Below are 24,923 nucleotides of genomic sequence, written 5' to 3' on the forward strand. Positions count from 1 at the left end.
GTTATTAGTGATGTTTTTTGTTATCCAAGGATTAAGGCGGCTTTGCCTCTGAGTGATAGCCGAACTTCCTTGTGAACAGTCTTCTAACCACTATCCTTTTAGGGTAATCATGGCAGAGACAGGCTTTTCAGATTCCCCCCTGCCCCCCGCAACAGGATTTCTCCCAGTGAGAGGGTCGCTGCTCTGGTTGGGGGCTGCCATTCATACCGGCAGGAAATACACTTCAATCAGAAGTTAAAGAAAACAAAGCTCTGATCTTTGTGTGGATGTTTGCAGACTCCCTAACACACAAAGAACCCCGCTCCAGATGCAAAGTTGGCCCCCAGGAGGGCCCAGAAGCGGCTCTGGGACAAGCATGCCAGGCCACACGGGGACCAGACCCTGGTGGTGCCTGTGCTGAGCCTGACGTGGCTGGCGTTAGGTCACTCGGCCTCCAAGAACATGTTCTTTGCTTCCGGTTAAACTTCCGCGCTCGTGTTTACACAACCCCGGAGTCCCTAGCTAAAATGAAGAGAGAATTTTGCAAGACCTCTTGAAGAAGCAGGCCTTTCAAAGGGCAATGACTCATGTGCTTTCTGAAATGTCCTGAGCAGAGCTCCCTGGAACACACACACAGGGGCTCTGGTCCCCATGGTCCTCGCTACAGACCTTGGGATAGGCACTGACACAGGAAAGCTCTCTTGAGGTGATGCGCCGTGGCCGGGCGCTGTGGGGGGCTGAGGCAGAGTCCCAATGTCCCCGCTAGGCTGGGCTGGGCTCTAGGTCTTGGATGGGGAAGGGGCCCCTGGGCGTGGGGTGGGGGAGCGTTCTCAGGGCTCTGGGCAGTAGATCTTTCCTTGCAATGGTGGAAGGAGAGTCACATCATGTTAAAAACTGACTGGCTGTAGCTCTGGGGGTCAGAGATGGGGGTCAGCTCTGGGTCCTACTAGGGCCCTCTTTCACAAGCAAGATGCTGCCACCCAGAAGGGATGAAGAAACTGGACCAAGATGAGAAGAGGGGGCAGAGCCCACTGCTGGGCTCTGTGCTCTCCAGTTCCTTTATGGCTCTGACTCTACAGACAGACCACGCTGTGGCCTGCCCCATCGCAAGAGTCAGGATGGGGAGGGCCGCCTGCCCAGCGTCCATCTGCAGACCTAGCCGTAAAACAGTATCTTCCACCAAGGAAAAAAATAAGTCAATCTATTTTAAAAATGGAAAGCCTCATTCTCCAGAAAGAAAAAAAATGCTATTCAAGAATAAACCTGTAAACTCAAGGATGGGAAGCAAAGAGAGGGTCAAAACTCAGCCCAAAGGAAACACAGGAAAACCCACGCAGGGGAAAGATGGCAAATCGCCTGTGGGGGGAATTTTGAGCTACGGAGTTAATTCTTCATAGGTGGTTTTTTTTTTTTTTTTCCTGCTTCTTTAGATTGTCGGGTGCTTCTTGAGATTTCGACGATATCTTCATGACCAGGAAGAAGGAACCTTATCATAGCTACCTCAGAGACTCCACGCCATTCCTCGCAGACCGGACGAAGAAGGGGACCTTCCCGTTCCTGGTGACGTCCACCAGGCCACCGTTGGCGTCCAGGATTCCGTAGTGAATGGCAGCCCGGCATATGCTGGACGACTGGGGGCAGGGACAGGGTGCACCGTAAGTACGTCTGAATTCACCTTTGTCCGGGCTTCTTTAGAAATGTCCAGGGTGGGGGCGCCTGGGTGGCTCAGTGGGTTAGGCCTCTGTCTTTGGCTCAGGTCATGATCTCGGGGTCCTGGGATTGAGCCCCGCATCGGGCTCTCTGCTCAGCGGGGGGCCTGCTTCCTCCCCACCCCCACCACTCTCTGCATGCCTACTTGTGATCTCTCTCTCTCTGTCAAATAAATAGATAAAATCTAAAAAAAAAAAAAGAAGAAGAAGAAATGTCCAGGATGTTTGTCCTCAACCCACAGAAAAGCCGAAATGTCTGGCCAAAGCTCACCCCACTCCTGACTCACCTTTCTCTAGAACACGGCTTTGTTCCTGGGGTTGCTTATCTCAGAAAACTCATCCGAGGGGCTTTACGAACGGAAGCGGCAACAAACAGCCCTTTCTCCCCATGCAGTGGAGCATGTTCACGCCCGGTCTAGGATGGAGACTCCCCTTCCGAGGGGGAGCCCCCATTCCCCAAAAGCGGCTTTACTAGTCTGCGCGCCCAGAGACAGGCGCGGGTCGGCTCTTGGGCAGAGGGAGGGGAAGGAAACCCTGTCGTGTGAGAACCACCACCCGCCTCCCTTCCGGACGCCCGACGGCCGTCCGCACGGGCACTTACACTTTCGTAGAAGAGAGTTCCGAAGACCTTGGCCTGGTTGTTCAGACAGCCCGCGGGGCACTGGTACCTGATGGAGAAGAAAGCCGGTTTTCGGAGGTGAACGTGTTGAGGGGCTCTCACCGGGAATCCACCCGGTTCGTCTCCTTCTAAAGCTCGACTCTGACCTCAGAGGGGAGCTCCGGGGACGCGAAACCCGCTGCGTCCGGGCGAGTCACGATTTCCCCGGGCCGGACTTCACGCCAACACCATTCCAGGCTCCACCGGGCCTTCCCTCCACGTGTTTAGGACTCGTGGTGAAGGCAGAGGTGCAAATTCAAGGACAATTCAAAGAAGACAAGCAGTTCTGAAGGCACACACGTACATTCTCGAACACCATCGTCGAAGAAGGTACAACTGAAGAGGACATGCCTCCTTCCAGGTGTGAACCACAAGGGTGTTTTTGGTTTGTTTTTTTTTATAGAATAAAATCCAGTGAGGATTCTCCTGCCCCCTTGAAATGCCTAAATCAATCTTTCCAGAAAGACTTAAAAATTCACTTTCTCCCATTCTCGAACTTTCCTCGTAGGCATATAAACCCGAGCCAGAGGTCGGAAAGTCGGACCCCATGTTATTCCAAGTGTCTGGCATCACGGAAAACTAGAAATGAAACCAGCACCGCCCAAGGGACGGCCAAGCCTGTGTTTGCACGGCCGTATGTTGGAGTCTGATGCGTTCCCCGAGCAATGAAGTCTTTGAAAAGTATGTGACTTGGGAAAACCTTAAAGGAAAACGGTAGCTCACAAGCTTCAGCGTCAGCGGCGGGAACCTCCCCAGGGCCCAGAGAACACACAGGAAGGGACGACACCTAATTGCTATAGATCAAGGAAATGCTGTTTTTTGTTTTTTGTTTTTTCTTTAAACGCTGGCAGTGCTGCTGTTTTTCTGAATTACTTCCTCTAAACAAGAACACCTTTTAAAGTCCGGCGGGGGAAGGGCCCAACAGATGTTATATTTGTCAAAGCGCCGGGGATGGGATGCCGTCGAGGAGACAGATGGTGGACGTACTTGAATTATATGGTTCTCCGTCGGACAGTCCCTCTCCCCTGCTTGCGGTGGGTCCCAGCAAGCCCCGACTCTGGAACTTTCTCAAGGTTCTCTATGCGTGTTCTCCGAGCTTCTCATTCTTCCCCCTGACTACTCAGGCATGATGCTCTCGTAATGAGCTTGTGGCCCAGAAAGTCGGCGCAAAGGGACCACTGAGTGTTCCCGACACCCAGAGCTGTGCAGACATGCCCAGACCCCATGCACGGGGACGGTGGCGGCACCAGCCCTCAGTGCCACAGGCTGCCCATCTCACCAGCAGCCTGGCCGATGTCCTCTGCAGCACGCGCCGGCCAGCTGCTCGGGGGACGCACGAGTCCTGGAGCGATCTCATCCCGGGCCGCTCACAGTCTACTTCCTGACCCTCGCGCCCAAGTCCAGTGGCGGGGGCGGCGGGGTGGGGGGGGCTCATCCTCGGGCCAAACCAAATTCCAAAGCCCCACAGCATGAAGTAGGAGCCAGCACCTTCTCCTTGAAGTGACATGGTTTGCCTTAAAGGAACGGCTGCCAGAAGCCGGAGCAAGAGGGGTAAAGACCACTCGTGACCGCGGACGTGGTTTTCCAACCGTGAACCTGAGGTTCCTTGCAAGGCTGCTGCACCTGCCGGCCATTTGCTGCCAGAAAGAGCAGCCTAGCAGCCCCACTGCCAAAACCAAACCCGTCCTTCTTGGCCACCAGTCTCCAACATCTGGATGGACAAGACTGAGTGAGTCCATCGGCGAGATGACCTCATTTGAGGACCGGGGAACACACTGGCCCGCGGCCTCTGTCAGTGGCCAACACCGCCAGCTCACATGTGCCCTCCCATGGCCCCTGCCCTGACATCCCCTGCACAGCACCCCGGGCCACCGTGTGACCCCCTTCACGCACACAGCTGGAGTGGAGCCCCGACCTCGCAAGGTCTCCTGGAGGTGATCGGACCCCTCCGGGAACGGTGCGCAATTTCTGGCGCCATCTGTAGTCACCACGGCTGGAGGTGGGGGTGCTCCTGGCATCCCTGAGGCCAGAAGGCTGCTCGTTCCCTACAGGCCACAGGACAGCCTCACCACAGAGAATCATCAGCCCTAAGCGTCACGAGAGCCCTGCTCTGGGCCGAGAGACACAGGTCATCTTCGTGGGCCAAGCTTTTCTTAAACGGTGGCTGCCAGAGGGACCTCGGAGACATCACGGTCCGTCTAACCTATGATGCGTCCCACACCCCACGGCTGGCCCTTCGAAGGAAGGGCTGCGGGCGTCAGTGCCAGAGGGGCCCGGCCCAGACCTTACCTGTTGCACGTGGACCCTTTACACTTGTCCTTCATCTTCGTGTCACACCGGACAACCTGGGCTGGGAGAGAAGGACAAGAACGCACGTCACACCAACAGGACATTGGTCTGAGGTAAAAGGTACCACCCGGTACTCCAGAGAACGTTCTGGAACATCCTGGAACCCATGTCACAACCTGAGCAGGAGCACTCGTGGCTGCAGACTTCAGCTGTGAGGCTCGAGTCCCAGGCCCGTCCTTCAGAGCAGATGGGTGACCTTGGACAGGGACCTTCTTTCCCAGTCTGAGGTTCAGTTTCCACAGAAACCAGCGGGGACAAGTGTCCCGGGTGCTGCTTCTGCGAGCATTTCCTGAGAAGGTCAGTGTGACCTTGGAAGGGGGCCTGGCCCACACCCAGTGCCCTGAAGCCTCAGACGGTTCTGGAAGGGTGGCCTCACAGCCTCCTGCAGCCAAGACGAGCTCTGTCGAGCCCTCCTTGCTTATTTTCTAGGGACACATGAGGATCTGGGCACAGTGTTACAGATTGATAGTGCGACACTGGCACACCCATGAGGACAGAGACTGCTCGGGCAGAGTAGGGACAGAGCAGCCAAAAAAGCCCGGGGTGGGGGGTGTTCAGAGAAGCATGAGCTCGCCCCTGCTCAGGGTGGGGGGGCCCCCATTTTATGCTGTTGGCAGCTCAGGGGGACACGGAGAACCCCAGGCAGACAGCCCAGGCCTGTGTCATGCCTGGGGGGAAAATGTCCCTAGGGAGTCCTGAACCTTCCATTAAGGGGCTGGAGCGGGGACATGGAACGCTGGGCTCCAGCCGGGGCTGGTGAGGGCAGAAAGAAGGAAGCCGTGAGGTGAGTGTGCGGGCAGGTCAGGGGAAAGCCGGACGAGGGCTGAGTGCAACAATCTCTCTCAGCGGAGGGCCTCCGGGAGCCTTGAGGGGAGCTGTGGGAGGCAATGTGCTGATGGGCTCAGGGCCGACACTGGGTGGCCCCCATTACTGCAAATGATCCGCAGAGCAACCCCACGTGGGCCTTATCGCCCCCCTTGTAGGGATGAGCAAACCAAGTCTCACGGAGGCCAGTAGGGGTCCAGTCACCAGCGAGCCGGCCTGGGGAGGCCCGTCCCACTGGAACCTCCGTAGGAGCCCAGCTTGAGCCCAAGCCCCCTTTCAAAGGAGAAGGTCTAACTTTGAAATGCCGGCCGGGGGGAAAATGCCCCCCAAGCCCCACGCCCACGATGCTTGCTTTGGAAAGGACTTAAAAATATCATTTTTTATAAAATGCTGCTGCAGGGACGCCTGGGTGGCTCCGTGGGTTAAGCCTCTGCCCTCAGCTCAGGACATGATCTCAGGGTCCTGGGATCGAGCCCCGCATCGGGCTGTCTGCTCAGCAGGGAGCCTGCTTCCCCCTGTCTCTCTGCCTGCTTCTCTGCCTACTTGTGATCTCTCTCTCTGTGTCAAATAAATAAATAAAATATTTTTAAAAGTAAATAAATAAATAAATAAAATGCTGCTACACTTCCCCGCTGTGCCCCACTGTTTGCTGACCCGGAGACCTCTCTGGCCGTCCCCTGCCCCCACCACCGCCCCCGCACAGGCAGCCCGGGGGCCGAGGACAGAGCCGCACTCACTCATGTAGCTCACGGTGGGCGCCTTCTTGGGCTTCGAGGGTCTGACCACCCTCGGCTGGACCCAGACGTGCTTGTCCTCGGGAACGGGGGCCACCTCCACCTCGTTCATCTCGTCGGTTTCCGGCTTGGGGCTGGACGTCAACGTCTCTTCTTAAGAATGAAGAGGACAAAAAAGAGAACACGAAGGGGGGGATTCAGCAAAAATGCACTTTGCAGGGAAAACGGCAACGGGGAAACTGGACTGGCTGGAGGTTCTCGGTCGCAAAGAGTCGGGCCCGCGGCAGAGAGACAGTGACGCTGCAGAGCAGGGCCGGCCTGGGGGGGGTCCTAACGCCGAGGCCAGGCAGCCGGGTCTCCGCGGGCCGCGTGTGCCGTGGAGCCGGGAGCAGCCGGGCCAATCCGAGGCGTCAAGCCAGGCGCCTGCACCTGGGTGATGCCAGCGGCTTCCTGCCCCTCCTCCCACACGCCACCACCAGCCGAGGAGGCGGCTTCAGGAGGCCGACCCCAATCCGGCACGGTCTCCCCTGAGGACCCTCTGGCCCCCGGGTGTGCGGGGGGAGGGGTCTCCGCAGTCTTGCGCCCACCGTGGTGCAGGACGACCCGCGTCGGTGTCTTTGGACCACGATGCACCCCGGACACAGGGCCGCCCTGCTCCCTTCCGCACCCCCGAGTCCTCGCTCACCAAGCCGACGCCTTTCTCTGCGCCGAAGCTCCGCGGCCCGACACGTAGGACCCGGCCAAAGTCCCCGCTCCGGTTCAAAACGGAAACGGAGTCTCTGCACTGGCTCCCGGACGTCTCCCAGCCCCGTGCTCTCTCCCGCAACCATGCCCCACAGCTTTAGCACGTTAATTAGCCAGATTCCAGTTCTCGGGAGCATCCGTGTGTCTTCCCGGGTTCCTCCTGCGACACCTGGAAGCGCTCGTCAGGGCCCACCTGCAGGCCATCAGGGACCGAACCATGAAGCCCCGCCAGTGCACGGAACAGTCCGGCTGCTTTTATCTGCCCGTGGGGCCTTGTCAAGGACTACTTGGTGTGCACCCTCGTGGGGGGTGCGGGCCTCCCACTTTAGTGTGCACCCCCATCCCCCAAGGGTGTCTGAAGACCAGAGCTGGAAAGCCCAGTCTTGGGAGCCCCTCCCAGGCCTCTCTGTGGCACTGGATTAAAATTCAAGCGGGGACAAGGGCTCATGAACACCTGTAGCTCGTTCCCGGTTGTCCTTAGCAGTGACCGCTCTGCTCCAAAGGGGGACCAGGTGTTTTGTGGCCACGCAAAGCAAGCATCCAGAGCCAGGGCCAATTCTCCAGGGCTTTTCAAGGCCGGAATGTGCTGCGTCTGTTCCAGGGGCCTGTCTCCACCCCCCACCCCCAAGCTATGCGCAGCCGCCATGCCACCTGGGTGAGGAGAGCAGGTGGGGGTCAAGCGGTGGCAGTCCGGAGCCCGATGCGATCCTGATCAGAGCTCTGTTGACAGCTACGAGGCCACCACCACCTGCCCCTCCCACCAGCAGCCAAATCCCCGGGGCCAGGAGCCAGCCGGCTTCATCCCTGTCCCCCCCAACCCCAGACACCCGGCTCCCAGCCAGCTTTGCTGAATAAAATCTGCTGAATGATGAACTAAGCCGTAAGGAATTCTCTCTTTGGGTTCTTTCAGGAAGAAAAGAGAGAGAGAGAGAGAAGAAAAGAGCCCCAGCTGAGTTTGAAGACCTTCATGAAGAGAATTCTGAAATCACCACTTGGAGGCCGAAGCTACAGGCGAAATCTTTAGGAAGACACTGGGTTTGCAAACGCCGCCCGGCCCACATGCTCCGCTCGGGTCCGCTCTCGCCATCAATGCGGCTATTCAGCTCTGCCTTCTCTGCCGGCCGGAGCCATCTCCGGAATGAGCCGGGTTTTCTTCCACTGGCCTTTAGGATTTTTATACCTCATAATCGCGGCTTTATTCGGCCGAATATAGTTTGGCAGAGCCATCTAAAGCGTTTGAGGGTCACTATTTAAGAAAATGGGCAGACAGTCCTCACCCTCAGACGCACACATGAAAAGGGGGGTGCTTACCCAGACGACAGCCTGTGTTTGAGCACATCCCAATTAAGATCCCCCGTGCAGAGCAGAGCGGGCCTGGGGAAATTCCATGCCCGAGTTCACCACAAGGTTACTGTGCGCACGGCCCATCCTGGACCAGAGGTCTCGGGCCCCACAACATTGCTTACAGCTCCCTGCAGACGCCTACCTGGCTCTGTAGGTAGTGACAGAACTCAGGGCTCATGGGTACGGGGCACACACTGACTCCCTACCGGCTCGGTGCTTCCTTGGCCTGCGCGCCTCGCTCCCTGGGAGGCCCGATCAGAGCCATTTCACAGACAGGAAAACTGAGGCTCAGAGAGGCTAAGAGACCTGCCCAAGCTCACACAGCCAAGTGTCGGGCTGCCCGGCCGCACAGCCCACACCCTTCATGGCCACACGGGTTCACAGTTTCAGGCTGGAGAGATGGAAACTTCTCAAATGGTCTATCTTTAACCCTGACCCATCCCCATTATAGGTCAAGGCCTTTCGGGGCCCCTCAATCGGTGCTGATTAAGGAGCTTATGCAGATAACCGGCTTTACCAGAGACTTTCTGCCTGGTTAGCTAAGAAAGCTGGGATGCCTGCCAAGGGGACTTGGGAGTTTTCCACCAAAAATAAAGAAACAAGCATAAAGGCTTCATTGGGTGGGTAACCCAGCATCTGAGGTGTCTTTGTGTGCATGTGTCCTTTGAAAATGACCCTCTGGGCATCTAGGTGGTGTATGCATTCGCTTGCAGGCAGAACACATCTGCTCTGTGACCCTGGAGCCCTCAGAGCCTACTGGCTGCTGGAACAACAGGTGACCAGGCATCCAGAAAGAGTCTGGGGGTAGAGAGAGCACGGAAGCAGGTGCGCTGCCTGTGTAATCAGGGAAGGCTCCCTAGAGGAGGTGTGACACCAAGTCTGTGTTTCCAAGGAGGAGAATGTATCTGCCAGATACACAGCACGGATGAGCCCCCCACCACCCCCAAGGCGGGGAGAGGACCTACAGTCCCCACCAGGTGAGGAAGGACCCCAGCAAGGTGACAAGTGCAGTCATACCTCCCCACCCCCGCTTCTCGGAGCGGATAACGAGTGTGTTTAGAAAAGGTTCTTGTGCCAGCCGTTCACATCCTTCTCTGGGCATCCTCCCGGCAAAGCTTCCACAGACAGACTCTTACTGCCACTGTTACAGACAGGAGACTGAGCCCCAGGCGGCACGCGGTATGCCCGAGCACACAGCTCTGGGGACCATTGAGACGACTCCTGGACCTAGCAGCTCTGGCTTATGCGCCTAGAGGCCCTCCTGGAGGGGCTGACAGACCCTGAAAACAGCCCTGCGATCGGGCTCGAGCAAAGAACGGCAGGAGATCCGAGGAGAATCCTCCACGGGCCTCCCTCTCCTACACTCCCCAAATTGGCGCTCGGGACCTGACAAGGGACTCGCCCCTCCTGGGGGACTGGACGGCAGCCACGGGCTCTGCCTGCCAGGGACACAGGGAAGGGCCTGGACAGGCCCGAGGGCCAGTCTCCACCCACGATCTTGTCCTGCCATGACCCCCACTTCCAGGCAGGGAGACTGAGGCTCCCAGAGAGGGGGCGGCCCACCCAGCGTCCGGCGGCTGGCATGTGGCGTGAGTGCTCCTCCTGAAGCCAGCGCGCCGGGCTCTAGCACCCGTGTTTCGTGGATGCAGGACCCAGAGCAGGGATTTCCGTGGAGGGGTTCGCTGAAGACCAGTGTGTGGCACCCCGCTTGGAGACAGAGAGTCGGGGCGGGCCGGCAGGAGACACTGCTATTAACAAGCCTCCCCGTCTCCTGGGCTCACGTTGGGCAGAACCAGTGGTGACCAGCTGGCCGGGACAACAGGACCCCTGCACCCCAACTGGGTCTGGGACCCCACACCCCAGCCCACCTGTCTCTGCACCCCAGAGCCCGCTGGACTGTCAAGAAAAGCCTGGCGTGGAGAGCCACCCGCTCCTGCATACCCAAGCCTCAGGGGAGGTCCCTCTCCGCTGTCCTAGGGCAGCCGACGCGGCCACGCGGACAACACGTCCCAAACACAAACACTCGTCTTCCCGAGGCTAGAGCCTGAGAAAATACTGCAAAATGTGAGCAACCATTCAGGCACCAGGATGCGTTACTTACAGCAGCGGGGACAGTGGAAAGGTCCCGGGAGGCCGACTAGGAACAAGGGCGAGGACTCGAGGCAGACACTCGGATCTGCCTGGGGCCACAGAGGGAAGGGAACCGTGAACACTTATGATGAATCAGGCGAGGCATCCACGAGGGGCCAACGAGTGGAAGGAAGGAGGCCAGCAGCCCGGGAGCGGGGCAAGCCCTGCCAGCCTGGAGGTCACCTCGGATAGGCACAGTCCTGTTTGTCGTGTGTTTGTAACCAAACCGTGAGAGCCGACCACGGCAGGGACGCGTGTGCAGCCAGTGCCCAGCGCAGCGTGGGGCCACGGGAGAGGCCTCCTGAAGGGACATGCGGGGACACGTGGGGGGCTGAACTCCAGGGCTGGAGAGGGGGTCTGCCCACCATCCACGGCTGCACCGGCAGGAGGGGTGGGGGAGGGACGCCTTGACTGCAGTGTTCAGCTGGCCCGTTTGACGACAGCCCTTCCCCGGGCCCACAGACAGAGGGGACAGCCACTCAGGGTGGCTTCCGAGTCACTTCCTACCTCGGTAACACAGGTTGTTCTTACAACCGCCCCCGTAGCTGGGCGGGCACTCGGAGCAGGACCGGCCGGTTCTGTACGGGGCTTCTCCGATCCAGTTCCCCCTGCGGGAACACCAAAAACACCATCAGGTGGGGCTGCCGCCTGAGCCCCGGGGCCCCTCCTTGCCCCTTTCCTGGGCTGTCCAGGGGAGGAAGGAGGGTGTGTGTGCCACGTAAAGAGGGAGAGGCTGCTGCACAGAGCCTAGAGAATTCTAGAAGAATCCTGGCGGGAACTGGGACACCTCCTTCCTCCCCAGCACCATAGTCCCTTCGCGCTGCCCGTGTCCTGCCTTACACGACTCTGAACACTGTCCACCACCCCCCATTCCAGCCCCAACACCTTCGTCCTGGAGAGCTGCCGAGATCTGCCCTGTTGAGCCGTTTGTCAAAGCGGTAAAAGCACATTCTGGGAAGGAGCTCGTGTCTACTAAGCTCCTACCGACCAGGTCCCTCCATCCTTCTGACACCTTGGGGGGGCGTGCTGGAGTTCCACCCTTTCTCAGGAGAGGCCACGGGGGCTCGAAAGGTTAAGTGACTTGCCCAAGGCCACACAGCAAGCAAGTGGAGGGGCTCAGAGCTTTTGAGCACTCTGCCCTCGGGGTTGGGACCAAGGTCCGTCCAGATGTCACTGACACTGTCCACTTCCGTCTGAAGTTCCTGGCCATGAAAATGGAGGCCGGTCAGGCCTGGTTCTCCAGGGACCAGGTAACAGGTGTGGAACGGTGTCCCTAGCCCCTCTCCCAGAGCCTGGGCCTCTGGCAGCACAAGCTGGAGCCATGCGTGACGGGGGACCAGTCTTTGTGATTCCTTCTAGAAACTTCCTTCAGGGTTGACCTGGTGGGCCACTCAGGAAGGTGATCCAGAGCCCTAATGATAAGCCACGCCTGGCGCTGGCCTCCCCCAGCCTCCCTCCACTGAGCAGTCCAGAACGACTTCCCAAGTGGAACCCCTGCCCTGCCTGCCGTGTGACCCCACCGCTGCCCTCAGGCCTGACCCTCTGTCTCCTTCTCTGCAACAGGGGCCACAGTAGGAGGTTGTGCAGTGACAGAGTGATGGCATGGAGACCTTCAGCCCAGGGCCCTGCTCACGGCGAAGGCCGCGTGTTCCGTGAGTGCTTGCTATTTCTCGGGCGGCATTTCTCACAGCTTCCCAGGAAGGTCCGGGGCCCCCGCTGGTGCTGGGAGGTCAGACACCTGACTCAGCGTCCTGCACGGCCAGGGGCTCAGACTCTTGGCTACACAGCTGTCAGAATGGCCCACTGGACAGAAAACACTATGCATTAATCTCCAACGCACGGCGCTGAGCAGGAGATACAGGGCAAGAAAGGGCAGACGTGTCTGGTCCATTCTCGTGAGGGTCCGAGGCAGACACTGACCAGTGCAGAAGGATGTCGATGGTGGTAGTTACAGGGGTACACACGTGTCACACGGACCCAGTGTGTGTCTCCCCACTGCCCACTAATTGCCACGTTGAAGCCCTAACCCCCAGATGGCTGTGTGTAGAGACAAGGCATGCCAGGAGGTGAGTGAGGGAAACGAGGTCACAGGATAAGGCTCCAGTCCACCAGGATCAGTGTCCCTAAGAGAGGGGACACTGGGGAGCCCCTACTCTCTCCCTTGCTCCCTCTCTATGAACACACAGAAGAATGGCCACGTGACGACACAGGGAGGAAGGGAATCACCAGCACCCAGAGGCACACCCTGCCTCCACCTGGGACGTCTGGCCTCTGGCCCTTGGTCATGGCCACGCATGCTGGCTGGCCCACACAGACACGTGTGGGGTTTACTGAGCCGCACACTTGAGACAGGGGTACCATCCTTACGTTATTCTGTTTTTCAAGAAGACAGCTGGGTGCTAAGAAAGGCAGATTCTGTTTCTGATAGGATCTTCAGGTATATTTCTTTTTTTTATACAAAGAGTCGAATCGAAATATCCATCACGCCCCACTGGCCACTCTGCTGGGGACCCTGCCACAGGAGGCCAGTTACTGCTCTTCCACGGGGCGGGCATCCCCCTTCCCACCAGCAGTGACCTAATCCACCTGCCCTCACACGGGCCTGTGGGCTGCTGAGACACAGCCAGCATGGGCGTGACAGATGCGCGACAGACGATCTGTTTCCTCCTGACCTCAGAGATTCCCCCACATCCCACCTCCTCACGGCTGCTCCTGACCCAAAACAAATGAGTGAGGTCATCCTCGTTTCATTCAGTCCCTGAGCAAATATGCTGTGAGGGCATCCTGTGTGCAGGGCCAGTGCGAGGGCAGGAGCCAGTCCTGTGGCTGGAGAGCAAACCACAGGCTGTACACAGGGAGGGCCATGCTGTGAGAAGTGGTGTATTATTTGATGAGCAAAGGAAGTAAGTCAATAGAGGGACAGATGGCCCACTGATGACATCAGGTTGCTCTGAGGAGAAAGGGGGCTAAGACACAGGCTCAGTGTGGTCTTTTCTAGAAGGGAAAACATAAAAATGCAAAAACTAGGTTTAGCGTGAATACATTTCCAGAGTGGTATCTGCTGCGTATTTTCATCCCACTGGCTATGACACACACTACGGTTGGCCAGCCAACAGCTACTCCAGCTTCTGATTTGCTCTGGGAGTCCCAGAAGATGATTTGCAAAGCCAACTGGGCAATTTCATTCATGGAAGCCATTAGGGAAGTCTCAGCCTCCCCCGCCATCACCCATCTGTGCACTTACAGTCTAGTTCTAGCCAATGACAGAAGGAGAAAGTGGGCCAGGGCTGAGAAAGGCCGAGAGAAAGCCCTTTACTACCATTCTCGTCCCTTTAGTTTGGGAAGATGTGATGCCCGGTGCTTTGCAGCCATCTTGGAACCATGAGGACAGGCTAGTACAGTAGGGAAACAGAAAGAGCTTGAGTCCTCATGGACATTGCTGAGCTTTTAAGCTTAACTGGATGCACCTATCTCTAGCTGTCTTGTTATGTGAACTATGAAGAGACCTCGCCATTTAATCCAAGTTCCCTTGGGTCCTCCATGGCTGGACAATGCATCCCAACCCAGACAACCATGTTACTTGTTCTTACTTTGGAGAGTAATTGCAGACGAGGTAGACCGCATTCTCCCAAACATCTCCCCAAACGTTAATCCTCTGGCAGGTGTTCACAGCACAGCCAATCTTGTTGGTGGTGGCCCAGACTATCTGAAAAGATGACAGCCACGTGTCAGAGACCCAGACAAGGCAGAACAGGGCAACCTAGTCTGGCCTGGATCTCCAGGGCACTGGCCCTAAAAGGGTGTATGTTGCGAAGGGGTGATGGACCAGAGTTTTTCCCTAATCCCTGAAGATCCGTATGTTTGTTAAACACACACACACACACACACACACACACACGTACACACACAGGCACACACACCCCAAACAGAAACAAATCACCCACAGGGAAAATGTGCCAGCGACAGAGGACTGCCACACAAGTTTCTAGCGCTTACTCCCAGTTTCCAGACTTGTGTCACAAACCCACGCTCGGCCCGACAGCCGGACTTTGAAGAACACCAAGTTAAAGGGAAACATGATGGTAATGAGAGAGTGGAGACTTTCAACCGAGGAGCAGGCCTGAAGGGTCAGTGACGGGGTCTGGGGGTGCTGGGCTGAGGTCGCGGCGAGGGCCTCGGGGCTTACCTGTGTGTAGTGGGTGCACATGGGCCCAGAGCACCTCTCCGGACACCAGGGGTTGCACTCGTGGGGGTAGGGGTAGGTGTAGTCCTTCACCTCGTCATACCAGGACTGCACGTGGAAGCCGGGAGAGCGGTACCTGCGGGGCGGACCAGCTGGTTACGTCCCGGCCACCACCCACCCAACAGACCGAGACCGCAGCTCACAGCACTGCCGTCCCTGGGGCAGGCTAGAGGACAGGGCTGCTGTGCATGACAGCCCCAAATCCTGTCCAGGACCTGCTGTAAGTGCCTAGAACCCAAACTTACAAGGAGCCCCCCCTGGGCATTCCCGGAGTGCCTGGGTTCCAGGAGTGTCTCTGGGAGGCCCACACTCCACCTGTGTATACAGGAAACGTTTGCCTGGCCCCCAACAAGTCACTATTTATATTACAATTACGTATTTATGCCCACAAGCCCCTTATTTCCCAGGTGTGATTCTTTAAAACAACTTGATTGACGACATGAGTCCCTTTCAAGTCAATGCAGAGAAAAACAGCAAGTAAGTAACCATCCAGGTAATGCACAGATGGGACGCCAGGGAAGATCTAAAAAGGGGCAAAACCAGCCCGCAATGGGGGACAGGGCACACGGGGGAGCCTAGAGGCGAATGTTTCCATATCGTCGTGGCTGACTTCATTCCTCACCTGCCGGGGCGCAGGGGGAAGACCCAAGGACTCAGATACAAGGTCAAAAATAAATAATAGAAATAGAACTAAACGGAAAGTACAGAAACCTGCAGAGAAGCAGAGTTCTGCCATCACATGGGCAAACCCTTTCCAGAACTTTCTATTTCAAGTCTAACCCCTGAGCCCTCCCCTTCCCCCATGCTGGTCATCACCATGGGTGGCCACGGCCCCACCCGTCCAGGCTGGCATCGTTACTTTCTTCCCGGGAAAGAAAACAAACTGGACACAGATCCCCGGTCAGCGGCCCCAGCACGTGTAAACAAAGCGGTTTCGATAAAGAGAGAAGACACAAGGGGTCTGGCCGTGTCTGAGAGCACTGCGGTGGGGCGGGCAGTTAGAGGTCTTGTAACAATCACTGTCACAGCCCAGAGCGCCTGGCGGCGGTCAGTGACGTAGTCGGGGCTGGCTTAGCGAAGGACGCTGGCGGCTGCACAGCCACGGAGCCACAGGGCTTCGTGGGGACACCCATGCCTGTCTGTGTCCCCGGAGCGCCATGGCCAGGCTGCTACGGGGGCCCGGAGAATGAGGGGATCTCTTGGGGAAAGCAGGTCGGCACTGTGGATCCCGCAGGGGCAAGATCTTTGTGTGCTCTGCACCACCCGCCCCAGCACTAAACCTGACACAGCCACAGCAGGACCAGCTCCAAGAACGGAGAGGCTAACTTTCCGCCTGTCGGCTTGACGGCCCGAAGGCAGCCTTGACGGCCCGAAGGCAGCCTTGACAAGGATCCGCAGGACGGCCACGGAATAGAAGACGGGTCTGATCGTGGGTGAGAAGGAGGGAAAGAATTCAAGGCTGTCCTGGCCACCGTTACCACGATGAAAAAATATGCGGCCCACAGCCAGAGGCTACACAGGAGTCCAGGAATATTCCGGCTGCCAAGCCAGGCCGGTGGAATGATGAGTTTTCTCCCTGTAGACATTTTCTTTTCATGCCACCGAAAGACCGATTTTATAAAAAGCAGAATTCAGCAGGAGACCAAAAATAATAATAACAGGTGTGGGTTCCCTTCCACCCACCAGGTCCTATCTGGGCCCCTCACGACACTGGCTAGGTTCTGTTCCAGAAAGACACTGACCTAAAGGAAGTGGACGGCTCACAGCTGCACGGAACTCAGGTGCTTACGGGGCTGGGGATTGTCTGGGCTGTGAGTCGGGCAACCTGTACTTCAAGTCCTGTCCAACTTCTCAACGATGTAGCCAAGTACAAGTGGGCTTGAGCACCCGGCCAGCCCTGGGTCCAGCCCCGGAGGACCCGCATCCCCACCATGTTGTCTGGTCAGTCAGCAAGTTTGCACAGAGCAAAGGCCCATTCCCCACGTCCCCTGAGGAAACCAGTCCTCGGCCGGGTGGGTGCTCAGGTGGGCACCTCTTAGAGGCCACGTTCGAGGGCCTCCTCCGGGCCAGAGGGCCTCGGTGGTGAGGGGGAGCCTCCCCGAGGCTAGACGAGGAGGGCGAGGGGAGGGACAGCTGCTCACCAGGTAGAACCTGGCTGGGCCTGGAGGAGGAGCAGAACCCAGACGCGGGGGGCAGAGAAGATACCCTGACCCAGCACAGCAAGGCCAACATTCCAGTGTCCCCCCCTCCCTGCTGCAACGGGCTAGGGAATCCTTTCAAGGAGGTGCAATGGGGCCCCCAAGCTGGAAAGCCCGAGCCCGGGGGTCAGTGTCTGGAGCCAACGAGCAGGCTCGCGTCTGTTTTACAACTACTCAGAAGTGCCCTTGGGCCCTGAGCATGTTCCCCCACACGTAAATGGCTCAGGGGTTCCTGCAGACTTAACCGTGGCCACGGACGGCGAGCACCCAGGCCGGCACACGGCAGGTGCCCGCAGAGGCGGCTGGTTCACACGTAAGGGGGGGGACCGCGACGGCTCTTACCTGCCCCAGTGGACAGCCAGGTTCTGCCCGATGGACACCAGCAGACTGGTGGGCCCATGCTCCCAGATGCACTCGTGAGCCCACGCCGCCGCCGACCGCTCCAGCTCCTCGTCCCAAGTCTGCAGGGGGAGCAGACACGGGCCCGCCGGAGTCAAGGATGAGCACAAGAACCAAACCTGCAGCCACGCACCCCCGCGTGGGCCCTGCGTGGAGCCCCGGCCAGGGCTCCGTTCCTGGACTCCGGGTGCCATGCAGGGGTTGGATGGCTTCCTGACCCGACCAGCGGGAAGGGGCAGGGCTGCAGGGATCTCAGGGAAGCTCGGCCCACAGCCATCCTCGAAGCTACTGCTCGGGGCTCCTGCTTGCCTGGGAGACGGGCAAGCCCATCCCATGGCCTCTGCCTCCTCGTCTGTGAAACGGGAAGATGCCTGAGTCCCGCTGATGGGGGTGGCCTCGGCACAGCCCCGCAAATGTGCTTCACACCACAGAACTGTAGGCTTCAAAGTCGTCGAAAGAGTGAATTTTATGATTTATGCATTTTACTGTTCTAAAAAAAAGGTGGGGGAGCAAAAAATGCTTTGGCCTCGGCCCATGGGGCTCTCCTGCGGCCCAGCCCACCCTGAATCAGGGCGGGGGAGGGGTGGGGGCAAGGGCAGGGTCTGGGCCAGAGGATCCGAAACAGGCTGCGCCGCCCGGCCTGCCTCCCAGCTGGCCCGGGGACGCACACAGCTCCCCGGGAAGGAACACGGTGAACAAAGCAGCGGGGTCACCGCTCTCCTGCGGCGGGACAGATGCCAAGCGGCCCTCCGGCCAGCTGCTGTCCCGCCTCCTCCCGGTCATCAGGCAGATGCTCCGGCTCGCAGGCAGGCCAGCAACTGCTGTTCCCTCCCGGGAGAGCCCCAGCCCTGCACACACAGTAGGTGCTCACGGAGAGACAGGCAGGCAGGGTCCCGGGACGTGGCCGGGAATGGGAGACTGACGGCGCTGGCTGTGGCCCCCAGGACGGCATGGCTTGAAGTGGAGCGCCTCCCCACCTCCACCTGGCCACCTCTTTCCAGCCCCAACGCCAGACACTCCGGAACGTCCAGGGCCGAGGCCTGGCCTAGGGCATACGCCTCTGTGGATTGGGTCACACCCTGGGCACAACCCCCGCTTCGGTTGCACAGGACCTCCTGGGTCCATTCTGACGTCAGACTCCGCTCTTGCTGACAGTGCCCCCCCCCCCGCCACCTTCATGCCCCCCGGGCACTGTGTCCCTTCTGCCTGGGATCCTTCTCCAAAGCCCGGGACAGCCTGCAATGCAGAGGGGACAGGCCTGCCTTCTGCTGGGGGCTTCTCCTGCTGCTCCCTTTACGTACCCGATCCAAGCCCCCACTCCCATCCTGAGACCTCACAGTATCCCGTGACGTTGGATTTCCGCCTTCCCGTCTTTCGGACTTGTGGCTCACCCCCTTCCAAACCAACTACCTAGACCAACTTGGTGACTCCATCTCCAAGCAAGGACGGAGCAGACAGCATCCGCTGCGAGGGGAGGGTGGTGCGGGCGGGAGGAGCACCAAGATCCCTCTGGCCGTGGCTAGCCAAGGCCCTTCCCAAAGTCCAGGGAGGCAGGGCAGACCCCGTGCAGGCGCTGACCCCACCCCAAGGCCCACTGGCTTCTCAGAAATTCAGTGTTTATTCTGATCAACGTGAACCTTGTGTGCCTTTGGTCTGCGTCCATCACGTTTTCTACAGCTCAGTGGGAGGGGCGGTAGGGAGGGTCCTGGCAGATCGCTGGGGGTTAAGGGCTTCTGAAATTCTGGCTGGAGACAGAGGACATAGCCCAACAAGGACACAGCTCTCTCCCCTCCCTGCATTCAAGGCCTCCTTTCTGGCCTGCCCTTCACCTCCCAACCTCCTCTGCTCCAGCCGAGCCCAGCTCGTAGGAAGAGGCACAGGTGAGCATTCTCTACCCCCCAAAGGGATGACTGAGGGAAGAAGGAGGGAAAGACCTGGGCAGTTGGGGGGCACTGGTGAGAGTGTTTGTGTGAGGTGAGCCTATCCCCGGGGCCAGGCTCTGCCGGCTGCTGGCTGTGTGACCGTGAACAAGTGGCTTCACGTCTCTGAGCCTGTTTCCCCGTCTAGGCTAACGATGCTGCCGGAACAGGATTTGGAGGCAAGCTGAACGAGAGGCATCAAGCTCCCAGGCAAGGTGCAGGGCAGCCCTCAACAAACTGTATTTTGATATTAAGGAAATTAACTTCCTTGAGCACCTACTCTGTGCCAGGGGCAGGGTTAGGCCCTGTCCCTGAACACCTGCCCCTTGCCAGAGAACATTCTCAGCACCACTTTCTGATTTAATTCTTGGAATAAGCCCCTGAGGTATGTTATATTTTCCCATTGTTGCAGGCAAAAACAAAAACACACACACACACACACACACACAAAACTCCTTAAGGCTAAGAGAGGTTAGGCAACTTGCCTAAGGTCACACAGCAGGAAGTTAGAACTTTAACAACCCAGCTTGATCTGGCTTCCAAGGAGTTCTCGGCTTGCTCTGCATGCCGTCACCAAGTGCCCATCCCACTCGGCTAAGATAACAAGTTACTAAAATAGTCATAGCAACAATATAGTTAACATTTATTTAGTACTTATGCATTATCTCATCAGCTCCTCCAAACAATGCTATGGGAAAGGTGCTTTTATTGTCCCCATTGTGCAGGTGCGGAGACATTAACACAGAGAGCCAACTAATCTGCCTGAAGTCACACAGCGACCAAGTGAGTAGCAGCTCCCCTAAACCCAGGAAGGCTGGCTTCAGAGTCTGTCCACTTATAAAAACTCAAAACTAAACTCTTTGAAATTTTAAAATCCACCTTTCAGGACTAAAGCTATTTCAAAGGACCCAACTGAAGCCCCAGCAGGCAGGGCTGAGCAGGGAGCTGAATTTTCAAGACACTTTCTCAAATGAGTGCCCCTTGTTTGGGCGGAGATGCGAGCAGATGGGCAGGCCCAGGGCGGAGGGGCTGGGCCTCAGGCTACCTCCCCCACCTCGGGGCCCCTGCTCAGAGGAGGCCCCAACAACACTCACGAACACTCAGCCTCCCTGACATGCAGGCCATTGAGACGTAAGGACCCAGATCCCAGCTTCAATCCCGAAATAACACAAAATAAACAAACAGGAAAACGTGGCAGGCTCGTTCCAGGCTGCCCATGTGAGCCCTGCTCCCTGCACCGAACCTTCCATACAGGCCCCTGGACAAGCATAGAGCAGAAACGAGAAGATTAGCCTGTTCCCGACAGGAGGCGGGGAGCAGCCAGGATCCTGGAGCGTTTGGGACTCGGTTAAGCTCCAGGGCAAGGAAAATCCCCTGCTCCAAGTCAGGCACCATATAGGGCCTTGGGGTGGCGGGGGGCCAGGAGGAAGGCCCAGCTGTCCGGGGAGGTGGAAAGTGTCCTTCTCCCCCACCCACCCCCCGGGGACCGAGCCAGACCACCAGGTCCACGGAAGGACGGGGGAAGAGTCCACACCCAAAGTCACAAAGAATTCGACTCTAGTTCTCTACACCTTTAACCCTAAAAAGGCCTGCACCAGCTGTTGATGCATCAGTATTGTGAAGGGGTGCCCAGTCTTCCTTCTAAGATCAGCACAATCCTTCAGAGTAAGTGCCTGGGCGACTTTCCTCAGGGAAAGAAGAAAAGGTTTCTTGACGAGTTCCCAAAGGACAGCCCTGCTCCAAGGGTGTCTGCCCAGAAGGGCAAGCCTTTCATCTGTGGTATAGATGGTGACAGGCCACCTCGTGAGGGCAGAGACGGCGACAGTGAGGGGCTCCCAGGCACAGGGGAGGGTCCCTGATCGCGAGCACCCTGCCACGGAGCACAGGGTAGCATGAAAGAGGACAGTGGGGTCCAGAGGAGGGAAAGGAGCTGGGTCTTGGGTGAGGCTCGTTTATGATGGGATAAGGCACGAGGTGGGGACAGGACTCCTGGGGGAGGGAGGGCCTGGCGGCATCTTCCGGGAACACCCAGTGGCCTCTCGGAACAGATAGGCTCGAGATCGAAGGTCCTGAGCTCCAGGCAGGGCACGTGGGCTCCATCCTGGGCACGGAGGGCCCTGGGGCTCCCGAGCAGGAGACACATTTCCCGAAGGTCGGGAAGGGAACAGGAGGCGGGGCTCAGGGTAGGCCATCGGGGGGGCAATGTGGGAGGTGATAAGCCCCGGGGCAGAAGAAGGTGTTGGGGGACAGGCTGGCCAGAAGGAAGTGGGCAGCGGCAGCAGGGGTGTCAAGGCTCAAACTAGGCACGGGACGATGGCTGTGAGCCTGGGTCCTGCAGTCCGTTCTGCCGCTACCAGTTCTGACCTCAGGCCTCAGTTTCCTGGTCTATAAAATGGGAGAAAAGCAGCAGGTGCACCGCAGGGCCGGGAGGACAGGAAGCGCTGCTGGCAGAGACACAGGGGGCGCGTGGAGGCAGCGCCAGAGGCGTGGACTTGGAGGGCCGGCTGCCCTTTGGCTCCTTACGCATGGCATTTCCCCAGGCGGCTCACGGGAGACCCTCCACGGCCCCCCGTCTCTGCCAGCCCCTCGCTGACAGACACCCAACTCTCAGGGACTCGGCCTTGCTGCCGCTCAGACGGAGGAGGGCGGCAAAACGGGCCGGATGAAGACCAAGGTGCTCAGTGACGACGGTGACCTTGGCCCCTGCTGGGGGTTCTGGTGCAGGGCATTTTACCATGTGACGTCATCAAACCGTCCCAGAACCATGAGAAGGGGATTCGCAAAGTGGGGGCCGTGGACACACCCAGGTCACACAGCAAGGAGGCAGCAGAGCTGCGAATGGACTCTCCAAAGCCCAGCGCACAGACCTTCCACTCGGCCTTGAAAAGAGGCCAGGGGAGCGCCAAGGGCGGGGCCCTGGGCTGGGCTCCTCAGCACGGGGAACTCACAAGTGCCGTTTTGGTGTCAGGAACAGAGGCAGGGGACCCTCTTTTGCCAGGAGGCCCTGAGCCCACCACACCCTGCCCCTGGAGACAAAAGCAGATGGACCGCAGGCCGCCCCGCCCCGGGAGCACCTGCACTTACCATGTACTCCATGTTGGAGGCCGGGGGGTACACCTGGCCCCTGAGCTTGTTGTGAAGCATGAGGATCTCCTCCCTGTCCGAGCTGGGGATGGCCCTCCGGACCCGGGAGTGCGGCTTGTCCTGCTGGTATTTGCTGAGCAGCTTCTCCAACTGAGTGATGTTGGGCAGGAAAACGCCTTGGGCTCCGCAGACCAGGAGCACCAGCCCCAAGGGGACGACTCTGTTCAGGACGCAGCTCATGGTGCCACGCAGGTCACGAGGACGGGGGTGACAAGCAGGCTGGGCTCCCGAGGCAGCGCTGGGGCGTGGGAGGCCTGAAGGGAAGCAGAGGGTAGTGGGGGAAGAGGTCGGTCAGTATGAAACCAGCTGCAGCCTGGGCTTGACCCGTGAACAGCCACCCCCCCCCCACTCTGCAGATGTGCAAACTGAGGCTCACAGAAGCTCGGTGACCGAGGTCCCCCAGCCACGAGGGATGCGGCTTCCCTGGCTCCTCGCACCCTAGATGGTCCCAGAGGGTCCGAGAAGCCAGCGCAGGCTGACGGAGTGTGCTTGCCCTCCACGGCAGAGTCCATCAGGCATGGGACCTTCACTGGGCACCTCGTATGTGCCACTAGGCCCTGAGCCTCGCCTCGGGGAGCTCCCACCCAGGCTGGGGTGAGAGCCAAGGAAAACCACAGCCCCTTCCCAGCCCCCCACTGCAGGGCGGTGCCGGCCACAGGTAGGGTGAGGAGCCGGGGGAAGGGGCTGCGGAACCCCACCGGGGGGCTGACCCGTCTGGGACACCGAGGGGTCCCGTCCTCCCATCAGGGCTTCTCCGCGCTTCCCCCACAGGAGCCGTGACCAGTTCTCACGGGCTGAGCTGGCTGGGTTTGCAAGACACCAGCCAGCAGAAGCATCGTCAGGGGCAGGACGCGGAGGGGCAGGGAGGGAGGAGTGGGAGGCTGAGCGCGCAGCCAAGCAGCCATGGGAATGGGGCAGTTCCACTCTGACCCTGGAAACTCTCCAGGGTCCTGACCCAGCGGTGCTTTGGACAAAAATAGCCACCACCCAGCGGGGACGCCCGGCATTCTCCCGACTGGGCGAGACGCAGCCCCCCTCCAGGGGAGTTCCCTCTGGGGCAGTGCCTCGGGGCTGGGACGGCACAGAAGGACGTGTGCGTGCTCGCCTGCCCCACGGGGACTCAAACCAGTAACGCAGACCCCTGGGGTCCCGACCTCGCTCCAGGATGAGTCGCACCGCCATATATGAGCATTTCCCAGCCGCAGAAGGCCAGGCTGGCACAGATGCCGAGACACTGACGCTGGATTGCCCTCCGTGACGCAGGGAGAGCAGAGACCACCGTCAGGGAGCAGCTGCCGGGTGTCACCACCGCACAGGGTCCGCGGCAGCTAGAGGGCTAGGGCACCCCCGAAGGCGTGAAACGGAATCGCTCCTGAGCACTCTACTGTGAGTCCACCAGACTCAAGCCTGGGTGGGGTTTCAATCTCCGGTGAGAACCATTCAAACAGCTCTCCTAGGGGGCAGGTAAATAGACAGTGGGCAGTCAGGTGGAGTATTACACAGCAGAGAAAAAGGGACAACTTCGAGCCGTGTGAGCGTCAGCATGACCAAGTCCCAAATCCAAGGTTGGGTCAGAAAAGTAAACTGGAGACAATGATGCCAGGTATTATTTACACCAACTTTAAAACCCACAGACTATATTTTGTGTAACTTATGGGTCTACATGAACATAGACATACATGCATCTATGTGTATTATATGTGCGTATTTTATACATATACACACATACATGTGTCTGTCTCTGTGAACATATGTGTACATGGGGCGTGTATGTGTTTATGAAGTAAAACCACACCTGAACCAGGCCAGGTTCATGGTGCTGGCTGATTCCAGGGTGAGGGAAAGACTGAGAAGGAGAATGTGAGGACCTTCCTCTTGATCATTCACGTATTATTTGTATTTTTAAAATCTCAAGCAAAGAGGGCAAACTGTCCACCTCTGTTCACTTTAGGGGGACAGGCTGTGTTGGGAGAACTGCAAAGCACTACCCCAAGGAGGGGAACTGCAGGGGTCAGGCCTGGGCGGGGAGCCCATGCTATCCTTTGGACAGCTCTGGTTTTTAAAAATATCAATGATAAAAGGAAACAAAATCCCAAAGTATGAGGAGACAAGGAAGCAACTGCTGGTCCCAAGGGCACCCTTCCAGCAGGTGAGACCTTACTTCAAAAGACAAACGGCCTTCACCATGCACTTGACAGTAGGCTGCTTGTCGGCAAGGCCCCACAGAGAATTCATAAAGCCTCGGGGGCAGACATGCGCTGGGTCTCCCAGCTCACAGCATCGGGAAGCACGCCCCGTGCACCCCAGGTTCTGAGACTGGTCTGGCCTGGCCAGAGCTCAGGGGGCCTGGGGGTCCTGGCAGGGGAGGAGCCAGGCCCAAATCATCCCACTCCTGCTAAGTCTAGGCTTCGCGACACTACGAAGGCTTCAGCAGAACCGTGAGGACGAGGGGGCTGGCAGCTCTCCTCCTGGGACCCTGCACGGTGCTGCTCAGGACTGAGCTGTGACCCCCCGCAGATTCACAGGCTGGGATCCGGACTCCCAGCAC

At 58.4% G+C, this 24,923-nt stretch overlaps 1 protein-coding gene across 1 annotated transcript in view; it reads right to left on the reverse strand.

Moving 5' to 3' along the window:
• Positions 1-24,923, reverse strand: part of CRISPLD2 (cysteine rich secretory protein LCCL domain containing 2) — a 61,907-nt gene that overhangs the window by 24,621 nt on the left and 12,363 nt on the right. Inside the window, exons 2-10 of the mRNA XM_044255624.1 lie at positions 22,316-22,629; positions 17,256-17,374; positions 14,659-14,791; positions 14,063-14,178; positions 10,980-11,080; positions 6,258-6,407; positions 4,636-4,696; positions 2,290-2,356; positions 1,480-1,610 (exon numbers count right to left, since the gene is read on the reverse strand). Of these exons, the coding sequence (XP_044111559.1) occupies positions 1,480-1,610; positions 2,290-2,356; positions 4,636-4,696; positions 6,258-6,407; positions 10,980-11,080; positions 14,063-14,178; positions 14,659-14,791; positions 17,256-17,374; positions 22,316-22,555 (1,118 nt within the window). The 5' untranslated portion in view covers positions 22,556-22,629. The remainder of the gene's footprint in view (positions 1-1,479; positions 1,611-2,289; positions 2,357-4,635; positions 4,697-6,257; positions 6,408-10,979; positions 11,081-14,062; positions 14,179-14,658; positions 14,792-17,255; positions 17,375-22,315; positions 22,630-24,923) is intronic.

This window comes from Neovison vison, chromosome 7 (genome assembly GCF_020171115.1).
Source record: "Neovison vison isolate M4711 chromosome 7, ASM_NN_V1, whole genome shotgun sequence".
NCBI classification, from domain to species: Eukaryota; Metazoa; Chordata; class Mammalia; order Carnivora; family Mustelidae; genus Neogale; species Neogale vison.